At 37.3% G+C, this 17232-nt stretch overlaps 1 protein-coding gene across 1 annotated transcript in view; it reads right to left on the bottom strand.

Annotated features, from left to right (window-relative positions):
* Positions 1–17232, bottom strand: part of LOC102937266 (aspartyl/asparaginyl beta-hydroxylase) — a 125827-nt gene that overhangs the window by 49103 nt on the left and 59492 nt on the right. The window contains exons 18-20 of the mRNA XM_043539580.1: positions 10551–10633; positions 4816–4902; positions 11–161 (exon numbers count right to left, since the gene is read on the bottom strand). Of these exons, the coding sequence (XP_043395515.1) occupies positions 11–161; positions 4816–4902; positions 10551–10633 (321 nt within the window). The remainder of the gene's footprint in view (positions 1–10; positions 162–4815; positions 4903–10550; positions 10634–17232) is intronic.

Below are 17232 nucleotides of genomic sequence, written 5' to 3'. Positions count from 1 at the left end.
TAAATCTTACCAAGAAATTGCTGCCTGTCTGCTTGTCGTTTCAGGCTCAATTTTACCAGATCAGCAGGGACGTCTGGCAGACTAGCCACCTCCTCAAACGTATTGATGGCTTTTTGCAGTATTTCATTGCTTCTCATCTTCTCAGCTAAGTCATCCTCACACTAGGTGGAATCACAAAATTGTTATAAATAACAAATCATCATATAGTTTGGAGTTTAAAAAAAATTCTTTTGAGTAAAAGCAAAACTGTATCATTCCTCATTAATGTGTCAAATTTAACAAGCGTCTTCAAGTGCAGGCAATTTTGGTGTGAGCTTGGAGCAGAACTCTAGTTGCTTGTGCACTCTGGCAAGGTGGATTTATATCCAGCATTCATATATCCCTGGGAAATATTTGTCATCATATGTATGAGAAAATATACGTGCATATAAGCACAAGGCACTTTATTCACCTACAGCAGATTCTTACTTCTGCATTCTCTTCTTGACAGGCATTCGTGTAAATGAGATGAAACAGCATTCTTATATCAGAAGGTGTATCATCATAGACCATTTGCTAATATATATAGATTTGGAGCCAAATTTTCGGTTCATGTAACTTCACTGAAGTCACTGAGTTATTCCAACTGAAAATTTGTCATGTTGTATTTTTCAAAGGTAACATGCTAATGCAATGCATCATATCAAATTCTAAAAACTTTGTGGGAGATAATAGTTGAAATCAGAATTTCTGCTTTAAAAAGACAATATGGAAGGAATACGTTTTATACAAATCAGAGCTGTCAGTGGAGAACGCCTAATTTTCTAAATTCTCCAGACGTTGCCTCATGAGAAAGTCAGAGAAGCAGCCGCCGTCCTGGGAGCTGAAAGATACCTGAGCTATTGTTAAAGTGATACCATCATTTACCAGGTGCTCAATAATTTTCTGGTAGCTTGTGGCATATAACAATAACAATAACAATAAATCTTGTGTTATTTAAAAACAAATTGCTACACCTTATCAGCATGTGAATGAGAAGATTGGTTCTATAAGGCTTGGAAAAACGCTCAGAGCATTGGACCCCATCACTTTCTCCCCTCCACTCCAACCCCACATGGGGAACAGCAGCTGCAGCCACGAGGAGCCTGTGGGGGGGCGGAGTGGCAGACTGTGACAATTCCCAGACTCTCAGGACTCCTCCCTCAAAGCAGCCAGCACCAGCCATAGCCAAGGTTGCAAGGTAAGGCCTTCTAGATCCCCTTCCTGTCCCTCTGCTGGGTGAGTTCTCTCTCCTCTCCCAATGAGAGGGAAGCAGCCAGGAAAGCAACCTTCTCAGCCTTCTGACAGTATGAGAACTCTGGGTATTTTCCCCTTTGTTTGCTGGGTTGCCGCTGGCTGCTGCCCTCCCAGCCTCCATTCAGTTCTTCTTCCATCATTGGAACCCTTCTGGACCCCAACCTGCTTCTCCCTGTTCATCGTGCTTTTCATCCTTACCTCTTCCATTTATACCTTGTGCTCGTGCACTCTCACTCTTCCCTTTACCTAGTTTTTTCTCTTACTCCCCAAAAATTCTTTCCTGTCCCCCACTTCAACCTACAGTAGCTGATAAATTCTACCAGGAATGTTCCATGAACCTCATTTTGTTTTTCAAGTTTGAAAGCAGACTTAGATGCATATTGACATGAAGGATGAAATCCTCACTCCATCGCAGACCATGGCAAAACTCCCATGGACTTCAAGAGAACGAAGATTTCACCCCTAGCATGGAACCTCCCTCCATTGTTTGCATATATTTTGCTCTTGAGTATTCAGTAGTGAAACAGAGCTAGACTGATCTCACATACTTAATTTTAAAAGTGTGGATATTAATTTATATGCTTTCTATGCTGAGTCAAATTAGTAGTGTTCTATGACTCCTTCCTAACGTCTCCTATTTTTATTGCCCTGTGTTTCATTCATGTTTCGCTAATTAGCACGACGAGATAGGTGCTTTTGTGTATCACAAGCACTTCAGTAATGGAAACATATGTAGGTCAATCAATCTGGATTCAATGTTTTATCGGCTACACTGGCATTAATTAAAATGTTTCAATCACATTAGCTGCATATTGTTGCTGTCAGTAGTTAATACCTAGCAACTCTTTACCTACAGGGTTTTTTTTAAAGTTTGCAATGTTCAGTGAACTTTTGTTTATACAATCAATTCAGCACATCATGACTGATTGGCTCAGGCTCACTATTCTGAAACTGAAACGGGAAAATACCAAGCAACATGGTCGCATCAGCCAAACATTTGAGCGGTTCGTCCCAGAAGCAAACTCAGAAATCAATAGTTAGGAATAATTTATTTTTTCTTGATGGAATACCCTCTAAGAAACTGGCTTATTTTCTAGGATGCAGCATGGGGAAGGATGTTTATGGAAACAATATAGTAGGAATGAACAGCTGCCATCGTATAATCTGAGGTAAGATACTAACATATATCAAATCTCAGCGATACATATCACATCACATATCATTTGGAAAGAGCTCTGAGATCTCTGAGGATGAAAGGCACTACATCTATGTAAGATATTACCACTACAATATAGCAATTCTGATATGGTCTCAGCCAGGCCAAGAAATCAACATAGAAATTGCTGGTACTTTTGGGATAATACCATAACAACAACTGCTGTTGCAGAAATTTGGGGAGAGGAACATCCATACCTTTTCAATTTTCAGAACCAAAAAAAAAAAAACAAGCCCCATCTATCTATTAGAATCTGGCCAGTTCGTATGTATTGTATGAAGTCAGTGGTGCCTTCATAATGCAGGAGTGAGGACACTCTTAGGGTGAAATCCTGGACTCCTTGAAGTTGCTGGCAAAGCTCCCATTGACTTCACTGGGTCCAGGATTTCATCTCTGCTCTTCGTTGCAGACCGAGCCCTTAGTTAGTGATAAGAGACAGTGAATATGAGTAGGGTTTTACTAGTTCAAATAACCTGTTAAAAGTAACAGTGTCTTATAAATAAAATTATGTTATGGCAGTCCTGGGAATGATCCGTAGTACTTCAGTGCACACTATGATTGTCCAACTGCTTTCAAAGGCCCCTATCCTCCACTGAAATCAATAGGAGTTCCATCAATTACTTAAAGCATACAGAAGTAGAAAGTTAATGCCACCCAGCCCCTGATTACAAATTCTATAGGTAGAATACAAGGCTGCCAAAACCAGAGATGTTACTATAAGAAGTTACTTATGCATGTCTGAGAAAAGAGTGCTAATTATGATATTAGGGCCTGATCCTCAGCCCCTTTCAGAATCATACTGCTACACTGAAGTGGTCCAAAGTGATATTAAAATGGTCTTAAAAGGGCAGCTGAAGTTCCCAACATTTTGAAGGAAACCTTGGATGTCAAAAAGTCAGCATAGCTGGTTTCATACCCCCTGCTCCCAGTTTAAGGGGTGCTTTGGGGGTGAGGAGAGGCACATGCCAGCGGCAGCACTCTGGACAATCCTCTGCCAGTGGAACAGCTTACAGGGAGTTGTTCCTGTTAGAGTACATTAGAGCAGCCTCTGGCTAGCCCCAGAATAGTAAATAGCAGAAATGGGATTTAACACGAACACTACTCTCTGCTTCCTGAGCCGTTAGACTTCTGTCCCCATGTACACCTGGACAACTCAGTGGGGTAACAAAATGGCTTTAGCTGAGGGCAAAATTTGGCCCAGTACTTCTCTCTCTCTCTCACACACACACAAAAAAATCATTTTGATTGAAGTTGTGCCAAAACTGCTCTTTTAAAAAAAAACTGTCTCTTTTTATAACTGCAGCTTTAATCTAAGCGCAATGGGGATAAGTATTAAAATCACCTTCCTCTCACACTTGTACCAGCTTCATCCAAAGCCCCCACTGAAATGCAGGCTGCTGTTGGTTTCAATTTTAATTCTTCTGTAACGCTTCCACAGACATTTGATACCAGTTGAACCCTCCTCCTGTTGGCCAGCGGACTGCTTCAGCAGCAAGAGAACTACCATTTGAGTGTGGCATTTTGTTAATACTTTATTTAGTGTTATGGAGTCTTGTTCTGTTCTGACTGTTAAGCTCTGTGAGAATAGTGCTACACACATTTACGGCATTCTATTATACTATGAGGAGTTACTGTTTAAAACGTTTGCAAGCATTAAATTACAGCTCTGTGAAGGGGTTAATTCATAAAGAAGGGAAATATGAAAAGCACTGTTTAATAAAGAAATCTGTCCTTAACTGAAGCACCATCGCACAAATGGGGCCAAATGTTCTGCTGGTGTAAAAGGGTGTAGATCCTTTGACATCAAAGGAATTTCATCTGTTTACATGACCAGAGAATTTGGTCCACAGTGTAGTAGTGTCTATGCACTAGATTTTTTTTTAGTAGTTGGGACTTTGGTTTTAGCATAACTGTTATTTACCGAGTGAAAATGGATAGTGACTCCAGTTCAAATGCCTCATTAATTGTAGCATAGAGCAACTTCCTTCTACTATGATGGTTTCACTTGGCTTATCTTGATTAATATGAGTTCAAACAGATTTTTATTACACCTGTTCCTGTGATTCCTTCATGCTTTATGAAAATAAAATGATTATTTCTGTTTTGGAGTTACTGTATCAAGGAACTAAATTATTATGAAGTCAGAGCTTGTTTTTCAGTGTCTTTATTTTCAGGGGGAGGATGCTTGAAATAGATAAGCGGGGGGTTTAACTTAAAAACTGGGATCACTGTATAGAATACAGAAAGTCTGTTTTGTACACAGGACTATATTATTAGGTAACATCTGAATATTATTTTTCCATTTACAACAGTTTCACTGGTACCTGTGCTTTCCCATATCTTGCTCGTGGACTCTGTGGATATTTGCTCACTAGTATTTCAAAGGCCTTCACAGCTTCTTCAACTTTTCCCTGAAAGGAAGATATTTATACTAAATATTTTCTGTATCTTGTAGCAAAACAGAACCCTGAGGGATAAATGGTGTAATATGACTAGTACCACCGATTCCATAAAACAAAGCAGAAAAATATTTCATATGGTTAATTAAGAGGTTTTTCTCTTACACACTATCTGACCAGATTGCCTGCTTATTCCAGAGAAATGCATTTTTATGAATACATATAGCTCAACATAATTAGCTGCTTTTGGTTAAAACCAATTGTTTTGCTTGGTCTTACAATGGCTGAAAGAAAACTTAGATGGATTAAAATTGTACTGTAAAACACTAGACACTAAGGCAAATCACATTACACCTTAAAAAGTAAATTTGGTCAGAAGCAGTTAATCAAGGAATTTAAAACGCAGTACAAGAAATAGCTGACTGTAGCTAGAATTTTCACTTCAGCAGAGCTGAGTTGACCAAGGTTTTGCCTTGCCCAAGTAATCTAGGCTTTTTTGCAATGGGCAACTTCAATGACCACATAGACAATAGCCCCTCTGGGTTGACTATATATAATGATTGACATGACAACTATGATCCAGTCCCACGTGATCTAGTTTTAAGGATTATGATTACAGGATTAAGAATTACTGCTGTATTATGAGCTGAACATCACCGTCTCTCATTTGAAGTGATGTCTCACTTCTGCTCCTGTTAGGGAATGAACATATTTCATTGGTATACCCAGAGAGATGGATCCAACCCAAAGTGGTTTCAGGCATAAATAAGAAATGTATATACCATACATCCAGTAAACAAGTCTGTTGATTATTTAGATTGATATACTAACCCTTAACCCTTCACAGAAGACAAGGTGGCAGCTTCACCCAAAAGAGCAGTCATTAGGCTGGTACTCATGAATCCATCTCCTGATGTTGAGGATCTTGCTAACTGTCGCCCTGTCTCTAACCTGCATCTTTACATAAGTTCATTGAGAAGACAATGACAACGGAACTTTGGGATCATTTGGAGTCTTCAGATTCAATTGCTTCCTCTACACTGAATCTGGGTATGGGACGGAGTCCACAGAAGTTTTGCTGGCTGGAAACTTCTTCCCAAAAATGGACAGCAATCAGATGTTCAGGCCGATTCTTTTATATCAGCAGCCTTTGATGTGATTGACTCAGCTTTGGCCCTGGCACAGATGGATAGGATTGTACTTGAGTATTCCAATTTCTCTCCTTCTTGATGGGTAAGCGGAGGGGAAGAGAAGCTGAGTGATCATGGGGCACTTCAATTTGGGTGACATATGCTGGAAGTCTCATGCTGACAGTACTAAAATATACCTGGAATTTCTAAATATTATAATTTCCTAACTCAAAAAGTGTTGCAGCAGAATACAGGGAAATTCTATATTAGACCCTGTCTAATAAAGAGGAACCGATCACAGAACTAAAAATTAATGGTAACTTGGGTACAAGTGATTGACCACGTTTATAATGTGCAAACAGAATAAAGTCCAGACCAGTTATATATACTGGTGCTTTAAAAGGGTCAATTTCATAAAGCTGAAAACAATTATGAGCCAAATCAGCTGTGAGGAAGAATTTAATCAGAAAAAATTGAATAATTGGTGATTGTTTAAGAACATTTACTAGATGCCTCAAAAGCCACAATCCCACATTTCAGGAAAAAGGTCATATTGGTTAAAAAAAATGGCCTGGTTTAGGGGGGAGAGTGAAAGCATCTATAAAAAAATGATTTATATTTATATCTATATCTATATCTATATCACCAATGGAAGAAAGGGGAAATTGAAAGTAATGAACATAAATCAGAAGCCAGGAACTGTAGAAAAGTGATAAGGGAAGCAAAGGGACTCAAGGAAAAATCTATGGCCAACAGAGTTAAGAACAATAAGGAGAAGTTTTTTAAGTATATTAGTAACAAAAATAATCTTAACAATGGTATTGGCCCATTACTAGATGGAAATAGTACAACAATAATAATGCAGAAGAGAAAGAAAAATATTTCTGTTCTGTAATTGGGGGAAAAACAGAAGTTATGTGATCTGTAGTAATGTAGCAATATCATATGATAACACTTTCTGTTCCACTAGTATCACAGGAGGTTGTTAAACAGCAGCTATTAAAGTTAGCAATTTTTAAATCAGCAGGTCCAGATAACTTGCATCCAAGAGTTTTAAAGAGCTGGCTGAGGAGCTCATTAGATCAATAATGGTGATTTTCAACAAGTCTTGGAATGCCAGGGAAGTTCCAGAAGACTGGAGGAAAGCTAATGTTGTGCCAATATTCAAAAAGGGTAAACAGGCCTATAATTACCGGGTTATCCTATCTGACATCCATCCTGGGCAATATACTGGATGATATGGAACTCTATTAATAAAGAATTAAAGGAGGTTAATATAATTAATGCCAATCAAAATTTTTATGAGATTACAAGTTTGGTTGATAAAAGTAAATGTGTTGATATAATATAGTTAGACTCCTGTAAGGTATTTGAGTTGGTACCGCATGACATTTTGATTAAAAAACTAGAAAGATATAAAATTAACATGGCACACATTAAATGGATTAAAACTTGGCTAACTGATAGGTTTCTAATGTAATTGTAAATGGAGAATCATCATACAACAAGTGTGTTTTTAGTAATCATGCTCCAATTATATTTATCACAGACACTGGTTGCGCATCATTAAAATCTCCTAGGTGGACTCTGCTACTAAAAGATGCAAAGTTTTGTTCTACAGTTGATACAGTCATTTCTGAAGTCATACAAGAAAGAAGCCCTCTCAGATACCATCTTCTGGGAAGCTCTGAACGCTACTATAAGGGGTGAATGCATAAAGTATGCCTCTGAAAGGAGAGAGAAACACTCAATTTACTAGACTTTCTGGACAAGGAAATAGATGAGTTGCTGAGAAAGTATAAGATTGACCCAAATAATGAAAACCTTCCATGTTCTCTAATCAATGACAAATATAAATATAATGAATGCTTATCCAGCATTCATTGAATTTTCACTCAACAGGGTCAAATAAAGATATTATGAATAGGGAAATAAAGCAGGTCAACTATTTGCCAGAAGACTTAGATTGGATCTAGCCAACAATATTTCTTCCTTATTACAAGAGGACAGGAATGCCATCTTTGAACCGATAGATATAAATAATCATATTAAGCAATTCTAACAAGCTTTAAATCAGACATCCTCATCAATCCCCTCTTTATTGAATGCAGTTGATATTTTTGGAAAGATCTCTGGTTTTTGCATTAACTGGAATAAATCGCAAGCAATGGATCTATCCAAGAGAACAGATCCTTCTCAGTTTCAGCATTTTCCATTTGAAAAATGCAAGGAAATAACTTATTTAGGTGTTAAGATTTATCCTAATCGCCCCAAAGTTGTTTCTATAAATATAGCCTATGTATTAAAAGAAATTTCCAAGAATGTAGAGATGTGGTGTCTCCTCCCTCTGTCCTTACTGCAGAGGAATAGAAATAGCCAAAATGAATATCTGCACAAGACCGACTTATATCATTCGCTTATTGCCTTTCAAGGTCTCTCCTTTGCTTGAAAAAATAGGCTTTTCATGCAATTTATATAAGATAACTTTGCTTGCCACTCTCTTAAAAAATCCTATGCAACTGGATGGATTTGTATCTATATTATCTACCATTCCAAATGCATCCTTTTGGAAGGTGGATCCCCTCTAGTAGCTCTGTATACACACTGACCTGGTTTGAGATTGAAAAAAGCGTAGCTATGCCATTTGGTTCCCTTTCTTATTTTATATCCTTAAGAGACTACCCACACACTTAAGGAAAAATCCAATCTTTGCATCTCCATGGAGCCTCCTGCACCATGTTGATTACAGTGTCTCATCTTACTAATTCTCCTCTTGTACCACTATAGAATAGCCCAGGCCTCAGGATCAAAGCCAGCTCTATGCTTAAAACAATTTGAAGAGAAAAAAGATTAACAATAATGAAAGATATAATACAAGACAATAGACTGGCCTTCTTCAATTATATATGCAATATCGGCTACCGCAGTCTCACAGTTCCTTCTTTCAGCAGTTATGCTCAAGGATTCATGCAAGGATGGAGGACAGTAGGTCTCTTTCAACTCTCACCTCTAGGAACATGTTAAGAAATTTGGAAACAAAAGCCACTTTGTAGGAATTACTTATAGGTGGCTATTACCTCTCAATCTCAGTCTCAGAGAAAAACAGGGGAAAAAACTTAGCCTTATTGTCACAACAGAAACCTGGGAGGATATCTGGCTTAAAATGAAGGATACTTCAAGTTTTTTATACTTGTGATTCTTCTAGACCAAGATATTAAACAGGTATTATAGGACTCCAGAATGTTTAAGGCTAGATTGTTGGAGATGCAAACAGCCCCATGCCAACCTTTAACACATCCTCTTTACCTGTCAAAAGTGCATGTGTTCTGCAACCCCATATTCAGTGCTCTCTCAAATTTTTAAGTGTTGCTATTTTTCATTCTCTAAGCTTGTGTATTGGAGGGGTGCTGGATTGGTATTACCAGTTAACATTAAGAAATGGATTGCAGCAGTGTCCAAAAGAGTTATCTCAGAAAATAGAAATCTGCAATTCCTCCCTCCTACACAGATTGGCTTAGTGAGCTCTTTACTATTGCATTAATGGAAAAAAATGACATGGTCTAATAGCAATATTTGGGGGAAAAAATAAGGCTATCTGGTTACACATCAAACTATTGCATACTTTTGCAGTTTAGGATATATTAGTCCCCAATACTCATAGCTTATGTTCTCACTTATATATCTACTTAGTCATTTTAACATTTGATGACCTGCATGACCAATATAGGTTATGGGTGTTTGTTTTATGTGTGTGTGGGGGGGGGGGGGGGGGGGTGTTGGTTGTTTGGTTTTGGTTTGTTTTTTTCCCCAGGTTTTACAAATAATGAACACTGAATTTTGTTATTCATACGGTATTTCCATCTTGTGCATATATTTATATCTCTTTTGTTTTGTTGGGCATTTATATTAACAAGCTGTAGTATTATCAGTCCTTATATGATCCTATTTATTTGAAGAATTTGCTATCTCCTTAATCACTTTAAAGCTTTTGTTGCAGTGATTCAATTTGAACACGTGAGTAGAGAGGTTGGAGCTTTGTGTACCCATTAGTAAGACAGAGCCAGAATTTATTGATGTTCAGGACAATTTGTAAAAACTAGTCTGTTCACTCAGGTTTCTGCCTGAAGAGATAGAGGAGTATATTTATTTTTACAGGTGGATATAGGATGTCCATATATCCATTGACCAGGGCCTGATAATTTTTTAAAATAAATATTTTGTATATGCACTTAGAGACAAAGATGCGAACATTTAAAAAAAATACAAAATTCAGTAAGTGGTTAAGATGTAAATTTTATAAAACACTGTGAGTGCCTATGACAGACATGAAAGAACACACATTATGACCCGAAAGGATGAAAGGTGATGACCAAGCTAAAATGAACATTGAAGTACAATCACAAATGTGTGCTGAATGCCTGGTTAGAGAAAAACGGAAACAAATATAAAATTCATTATCCCTATTATCTTGATGCCTGTTTGTTTGGAGCCATAGTTCACCGCACCAGGAGAAACAGAATTCAAACCTACCTTTTTACGTAGCTTTTCTGCAGCATTCAGTTCAGCTTTAATGGTCTTATCAAACTTGTTTAAGAGTTTTGGTTTCTTCTTAGCTAGAAGAGTTTAAAAAAAAAACCAAAAACTACTATGACTTTCCCTGAACATTCACAAATATATGTTTGGACGTTTCCTTTAACCACAGCATGATAAGGTAGTTTCAGAATACACCAGAAAAAAAATAGGCAAGCATTCATTATGCCTGCAAAAACCTATATTTACATATGAAAGCCAGCATTTATGCACTTAAATTGAATAACTGTTCACTTAAATGGACTTTTGGGAATAGAATTATCCATTTTGAATATACAAACGTCTTTTCTGACTGGATACAGTCTAAATAATTAGTGCAACAAGAAATACACACTGGAAATAACATATACTCTACAAAAACTTAATTTTCCCATACCAAAATTATATTTCACCGGGATTTGAATCCAATCGTGATTTAAAGATTTCTTGTGCTGCAGAATCCATCTCAAGCCAGTGAATCACCCTCACCGTTAGAGACTTGCACTGTATTTAGAGTTTGAATTTATCTAGCTTCAACTTCTATCTATGGGATCTTATTATGCATTCGTCTGTTAGGTTAAAGACTTCTCTACTAGCAGAAATTTTCTCTCTATGACCAAGTTACCTCTTAACCTACTCATTATTAAACTAAATATTCATAAAATGATCTGAAATAGGGAGTGAATAGTGAGGTGGCAAAGTTTGCAGACAATACAAAATTACTCAAAATAGTTGAGTCCAAAGCTGATTGCAAAGAGTTACAAAGGGATCTCACAAAATTGGGTGACTGGGAGACAAAATGGCGGATGAAATTCAGTGTTGATAAGAGCAAAGTAATACACACTGGAAAAATAATCCCAACTATGCATACAAAACAGACGATATCTAAATTAGCTGTTACCACTCAAGAAAGATATCTTGGAGTCATCATGGATAGTTCTCTGAAAACATCTGCTCAATGTGCAGTGGCAGTCAAAAAAGCTAACTGTGTTAGGAAACCTTAGGAAAGGTATAGATAATAAGAGAGTGGCATGATATGCCCACACCTTTAACACTACATGCTGTTCTGGTTGTCCCATTCAGAAAATGTACATAAGAATTGGAAAAAGTGCAAAGAAGGATAACAAAATGATTGGGGTATGGAACAGCTTCCATATGAGGAGAAACTAAAAAGATTCCGACTGTTTAGCTTAGAAAAGAGATGATTAAGGGGATATGATAGAGGTCTGTAAAATCATGAATGGTGTTGGGAAAACGAATAGGGATTTTTTTTTAATCCCTTCATATAACACCCAATGAAATTAATAGGCAGCAGGTTTAAAACTCACATACGGAAGTACTTCTTCACACAATACACAGTCAACCTGTGGAACTCATTGTCAAATGATGCTGTGAAGGCCAAAAAGTATAACTGAGTTCAAAAAAGAATTAGATAAGTCCATGGAGGATAGAGCCATCAATGATTATTAGCCATGATGGTCAGGAATGCAACTTCATGTTCTTATGTTATTAAAAAAATTGAGTTTCTTTACTCTCTCACAGTTAACATGTTTTCCATCATTTGAACCATTACTGTAGCTCTTTTCTGAACCTTTTGAAATATCCTTTTTGAAGTGTGCACATCAGGACTGGATGTGGTATTTATCCCATTAATGGTCTCACTAATTCTGTATTCAGAGGTAATACTGCGTCCCTGCTCCTAATGATGACCTCTTTATATGGAATAGCATTAGTCCTCTTAATCACAGCATCACACTGTGAGCTCATGTTCAGATAGTTATCCACCACGACCCTGAATCTTTTCCAGAGTCACAGCTTTCCAGGACAGTCATCTATCTTATTTTCTTTATTCCTAAAAAAATCTTCTATTTGGTTGTATTAAACGTGAGCGCACACACAAAATTACTGATGTGTACAGGATAAAGCAGCAGATAACTGCTTTTCTCCAAGTTTATTATGGATTACGTATAAACAATCTTTGCTCTTACATTTCATTTAACACAAATATCTTCCCTGACACAAAAACCTACTAGTTGTCCATGCTTTTATTTAAATTATAATTACCTGCATGTTTTTTTATTTAAATTAGATTGAATTATTTCTTTGTTTCTCTCGGGACAAAAAGCCATTAATAAAATGAGAGGAAACAGAAATATTACATTTCTGTGTCGGAGTTCAGAACAGCAACAGTCTTTTTGATTAATACTACATGTAAATGGCACGCTTTCATGACTCCAGGATCTTTGTTTGTCTCAACTGTCCCTCAGACTGGGGGGCCAGAGTCCCTTACTAGAGTTCAGAAGCTCAAATGAAACAATACAACAAACAATGTCCATCCACCCAGGGCTTAACAAAATTCTCAAGACACTCCTGGGTCTTTCCCAGCTCCCTGCCCCTTGTATGTGACGACAGGGCACTCCCCTGGGCCTCCCTTTTGTTCCTGAGTCTCCTCCTGCTATGCAGGCCTCCCAGCTTCTGGCCTGTCTCCCTATTCCCAGGCAGCACTTGCAATGAAAGCCCAGAGTCTGCTCTCTCTCGCTCTCTACCAACATCAAATCTATGCTCCAATGACAGTTTTATTATTTATAAAAGGTGGATCAGCTTCAAGAGGACAGATTGAGAAAGATCCACATCAGAATATCCCATAGTCCAGTGGTTAAGGCACTTTCCTGCAAAGTGAGACACCCATGTTCCAATCCCTTCTCCGCATTAGGCAGAGGGGGAACCTGATCCCAATCCTCCCACATCCCCAGCAAGGTTCCCAATGATTGGGCTAAGGAGGCAGCTGCCTCCTCCCAGCTGTTTTGCTTTTGTCAAAATAACCAAAATCAAAATGAACATTTTCAAGTTGGGTTGAAACAAAACATTCTATTTAGACATTTCTGAAACATGTTGATATTTTTAGTTCAGTTGTAATCATTTAGTGAACTTAAAATAAATTTGTGAATAGTTTGGGTCGACCAAATCTGCATTTTTTTGGTGAATATGCCATTAACCAAAAATGTTTTGTCCACTTCTAGTCCTGACCACTTTTGGTCATTAAAGATTCTTTGGCACTTTTGGCATAACACTCTTGTGTCCTGGCCAAATTTTAATTCTAGTAATTATAGCTTCCAGATCTCAGTTCCTCCTGAAGTTTCAAATGGAGAGAGTATTCTTTTATAGTTTCTTTATAAACTATTGTGTAGCATTGCTGTGAACTGTTAAATGCCAAATTTCATTTCAGAGATGGTGATATTTAAACATTGTGTAAAGTATCTCTTATCCTTCTTACAGGGCTGCTATGAAACTTTCAGTATAGGAAGCGCTTTGGGATGCTTAGATGAAAAATACTATAGAAGCAGAAATTTATCATCATCATTATTTTAGCCCTATTGATCCCTGATACAACACAGTGACTAACTGGATTTCAAAAACTGCTTTGTAAGATGGGGAAAAGCTATACAAAATCTAAAAAGATTTTGCTCCTACTTAGTATTTACTAACAAATAGGATGGAGAATAAAATTCAAAAGAATCTCACCTCATTAACAGATTGTTTTTGCTTTCCTAGCCATTTTATTGTCTCTTTGTATCTCATCCTTTGAAAGTCAGCATTTGTAGATGAGTACAGAAGAAAGTACTTCAAGAAGGCAATGATGATAGAATCAAATTGATCCTGTGAGTGTTTTACATAATATGGAAACAGCCACTCTCAAATTGCACTATCCAAATGCACAGTGCAATATGAACTATGCTAGTGAATAGGGGGATATTTTGAGTGAAAAATGCAATGCTTTTTAACACAGCTAACACAGTATGAATTACATTTCATTTCCCCATGGAAGATTTAATAGATCTTCATTTTACTTTGTGGCCTAAGCTGATATTCTGTTTTGCTATGTCTCTCTTTTGTATTGATCTATGACAGGAGAGGAACAGGTTTGGTGTATTTTCATATGTAAAGTAGTGTTTTAGCTATGATAAAGTCTTGATTGAAACATTCATATATTTTGAACCCAACAGAACCAGTACAATTGTTATTCCCTATCAGATTGGTGGACCATCCAGTCCAGTATCCTGCCTCCAGCAGTGACCAGCACCATATGCTATAGAGATGGTGGCAGAAACCTAGTAAAGAACAATTATGAAAAACGGGGTCATAAGACATCTGCCCATCAGCCAGTGATTAATAGAGGCCCTGAAGCAAGAAAGTTTATATCCTTCTCCTCCTTCCTACCCATCTAATGTATCTTTGGATTGTCTCATGAGCCATATAGTCATGATTGCTCTCAAAACAGTTGAGAATGCCTGAATGCACAGAATTAGTGTGTGTTTTACAGGACAGAATTTTCAAAGGCTTTTTCCACTTCTAGCCTTATGGTAGCATCTCAAGACCCCAACTGAGATTAAAACCATGGTGTTAAATACTGTAATACACCTGGAAAGAGACAGCCCCTGCCACAAAGAGCTTACAATCTAAACTCTCAATGGATTGTAAAGGAAGAAGAGCCACAAAGATCAAGTGAATTGCCCAATTCAGCAAGCCAGTGGGTGAACCACCAACAGAAATCAGGTCTCCTGATTCCAAATGGATCATGCTGCCTCTCTTTATCTTCAGGATTAAACCTGCTAACCAGAAAGGTTTATGGCAAATGAACAACCAAAAGATGTGCCTTGAGCTCAGTACTTTCATGACAGAGTTCTTTTGGTGAGAAAACCCGTTAGACTTTATTATTAATTATTATTATTATTGATTCCAAATATATGACTTGATTTTAAATACTACTGTACTTTTTTATGGAGTTATTTTTGGTATTCAGCCAAATTTAACAAAGTTCTTCACACTGGAACTCTGTACATAGAAAAACTTTACACATTTGTGACTTCTGAGAATTTAATTCTCAGTTCTTAACGCATGAATCAGGATCTAAGTGAAAGACTAGCTAACTGCAGAGAAGCTGACTGCCATAAGATACGAAGGAAAGTTACATGGTCTCGTGGCTAGGGTATCTGTTAACATATACAGGAGCTATTTTGTATTTTGGGTCTCGTCCTTCTCACTTCTGTTGAGGATGGGAATGGTTAGTTTCCTTGGGGGAAAAGGGCAGACTGCCCCACACAGGGAGTATATCCCATTGAGTTGAGGACAGTGCTGTTCACATAGATATGAGAAGGGAGGGAGATATCAGGCATATAGCAAACAACGGCACAGAAGTGATAGTGAGAAAAAACCCCAGCACTGTAAATTGGATAGATATGATATACTGAGTCTCTTTCTCAGTTTTTTTTTCCACTGCATGCATCCAATGAAGTGAGCTGTAGTTCACGAAAGCTTATGCCCAAATAAATTTGTTAGTCTCTAAGGCACCACAAGTACTCCTGTTCTTTTCTCAGGTTGGAAGAACCTTTCCTCTGTTTCAATCAAAATAATATCATTTTGATCCCCCTTAAAATGACACATCAACTCTATACCAGCAGGAGGCCAATATGCAAAGCTGAAAATGAACTGTTAATATAAATATTATTCAGCTGTGAGGCACTAACTAATACGACACAGTAAACATTACATAAAGGGCAATCATTTTCATCTGCCCGTTTTACTGAGATGCTGTAGGGTTCATCTGGGAGCTTTCAATGCAACCATCAAGTATTCCAGTATATTAAATGTAGCCTGTAGTCTTCCTGCAGGGGTATTTTAATAAATTATACATAACTTCCTTCTAGTGTAATAATCCTTTAACAGATGAGGTCACATCTGTTAAATCAGACATTACAAAGAAGCTAACAAATCTGGTTTCAGGGGCGGGAGAACGTCCCTAAATAAATGCAGAGTGATATGACCACTTAGGAGATTTACATTTCATCTCTGCTCAGATACTAAAATAATAATTATGTATTTATATATCACGCTTTGGTCTTGCAAGAATGGTATGAGGTGTGTTTAATTACAATCCTGGATATAGGAACAGGTTTGTTACTCAATGGCACAGAACTACTAAGAGTTGGTGACATAAAACAATCTCCATTGTCTCTCACAATTCCATTTCCATTGTTAAACAATGGGTAGGGCCCTACCAATTTCATGGTCAGAAGATTTTAAAAATAGTCAGTTTTATGGTTTCAGATGTTTACATTTGAAATTTCACAGTGTTGTAACAGTGGGGGTCACAACCCAAAAGGAAGTCATGGGTAGAGGTTGCAAGGTTATTGTAGGGAGGGTTGTGTTACTCCTACCTTTTTATGTGAAGAAACATTGTATCGTTTGGGTTTTAATAGATTGCAAGTTACTTTTAATGGGCCTCTTATGCACAAGATTCATCAACTATTTATAATATAGGCACTTTTTACTGATCACTTCTATTGAAAATTAAATTAAAGGGCAAGATACTAGTATCACAATATAGCAGGATCAGGAGAAGTACATTTTGACCTTATGGGACACATTATTTTATCCCTTGACTTAAAAGTTCCTGTATAAACTTTTGCTCCCAAGAGAGGACATCAGAAGAACATCATTATCAACAATCCTAGAATAGTTATAGTTAATTTTAACTGATTTTAAAGTATTTTATTTTGCATACATTCATGTGTGTTATAGAAATATTTTCCCACTCTTGTACTCTTTAAATTGTACTCTTTAAATTTTGGGCACAGAAATTTTG

This window comes from Chelonia mydas, chromosome 2 (assembly GCF_015237465.2).
Source record: "Chelonia mydas isolate rCheMyd1 chromosome 2, rCheMyd1.pri.v2, whole genome shotgun sequence".
Lineage (NCBI taxonomy): Eukaryota > Metazoa > Chordata > Testudines > Cheloniidae > Chelonia > Chelonia mydas.
The sequence above is the reverse complement of the archived record's forward strand: the minus strand, read 5'-3'. Positions and strand labels throughout refer to the sequence as shown.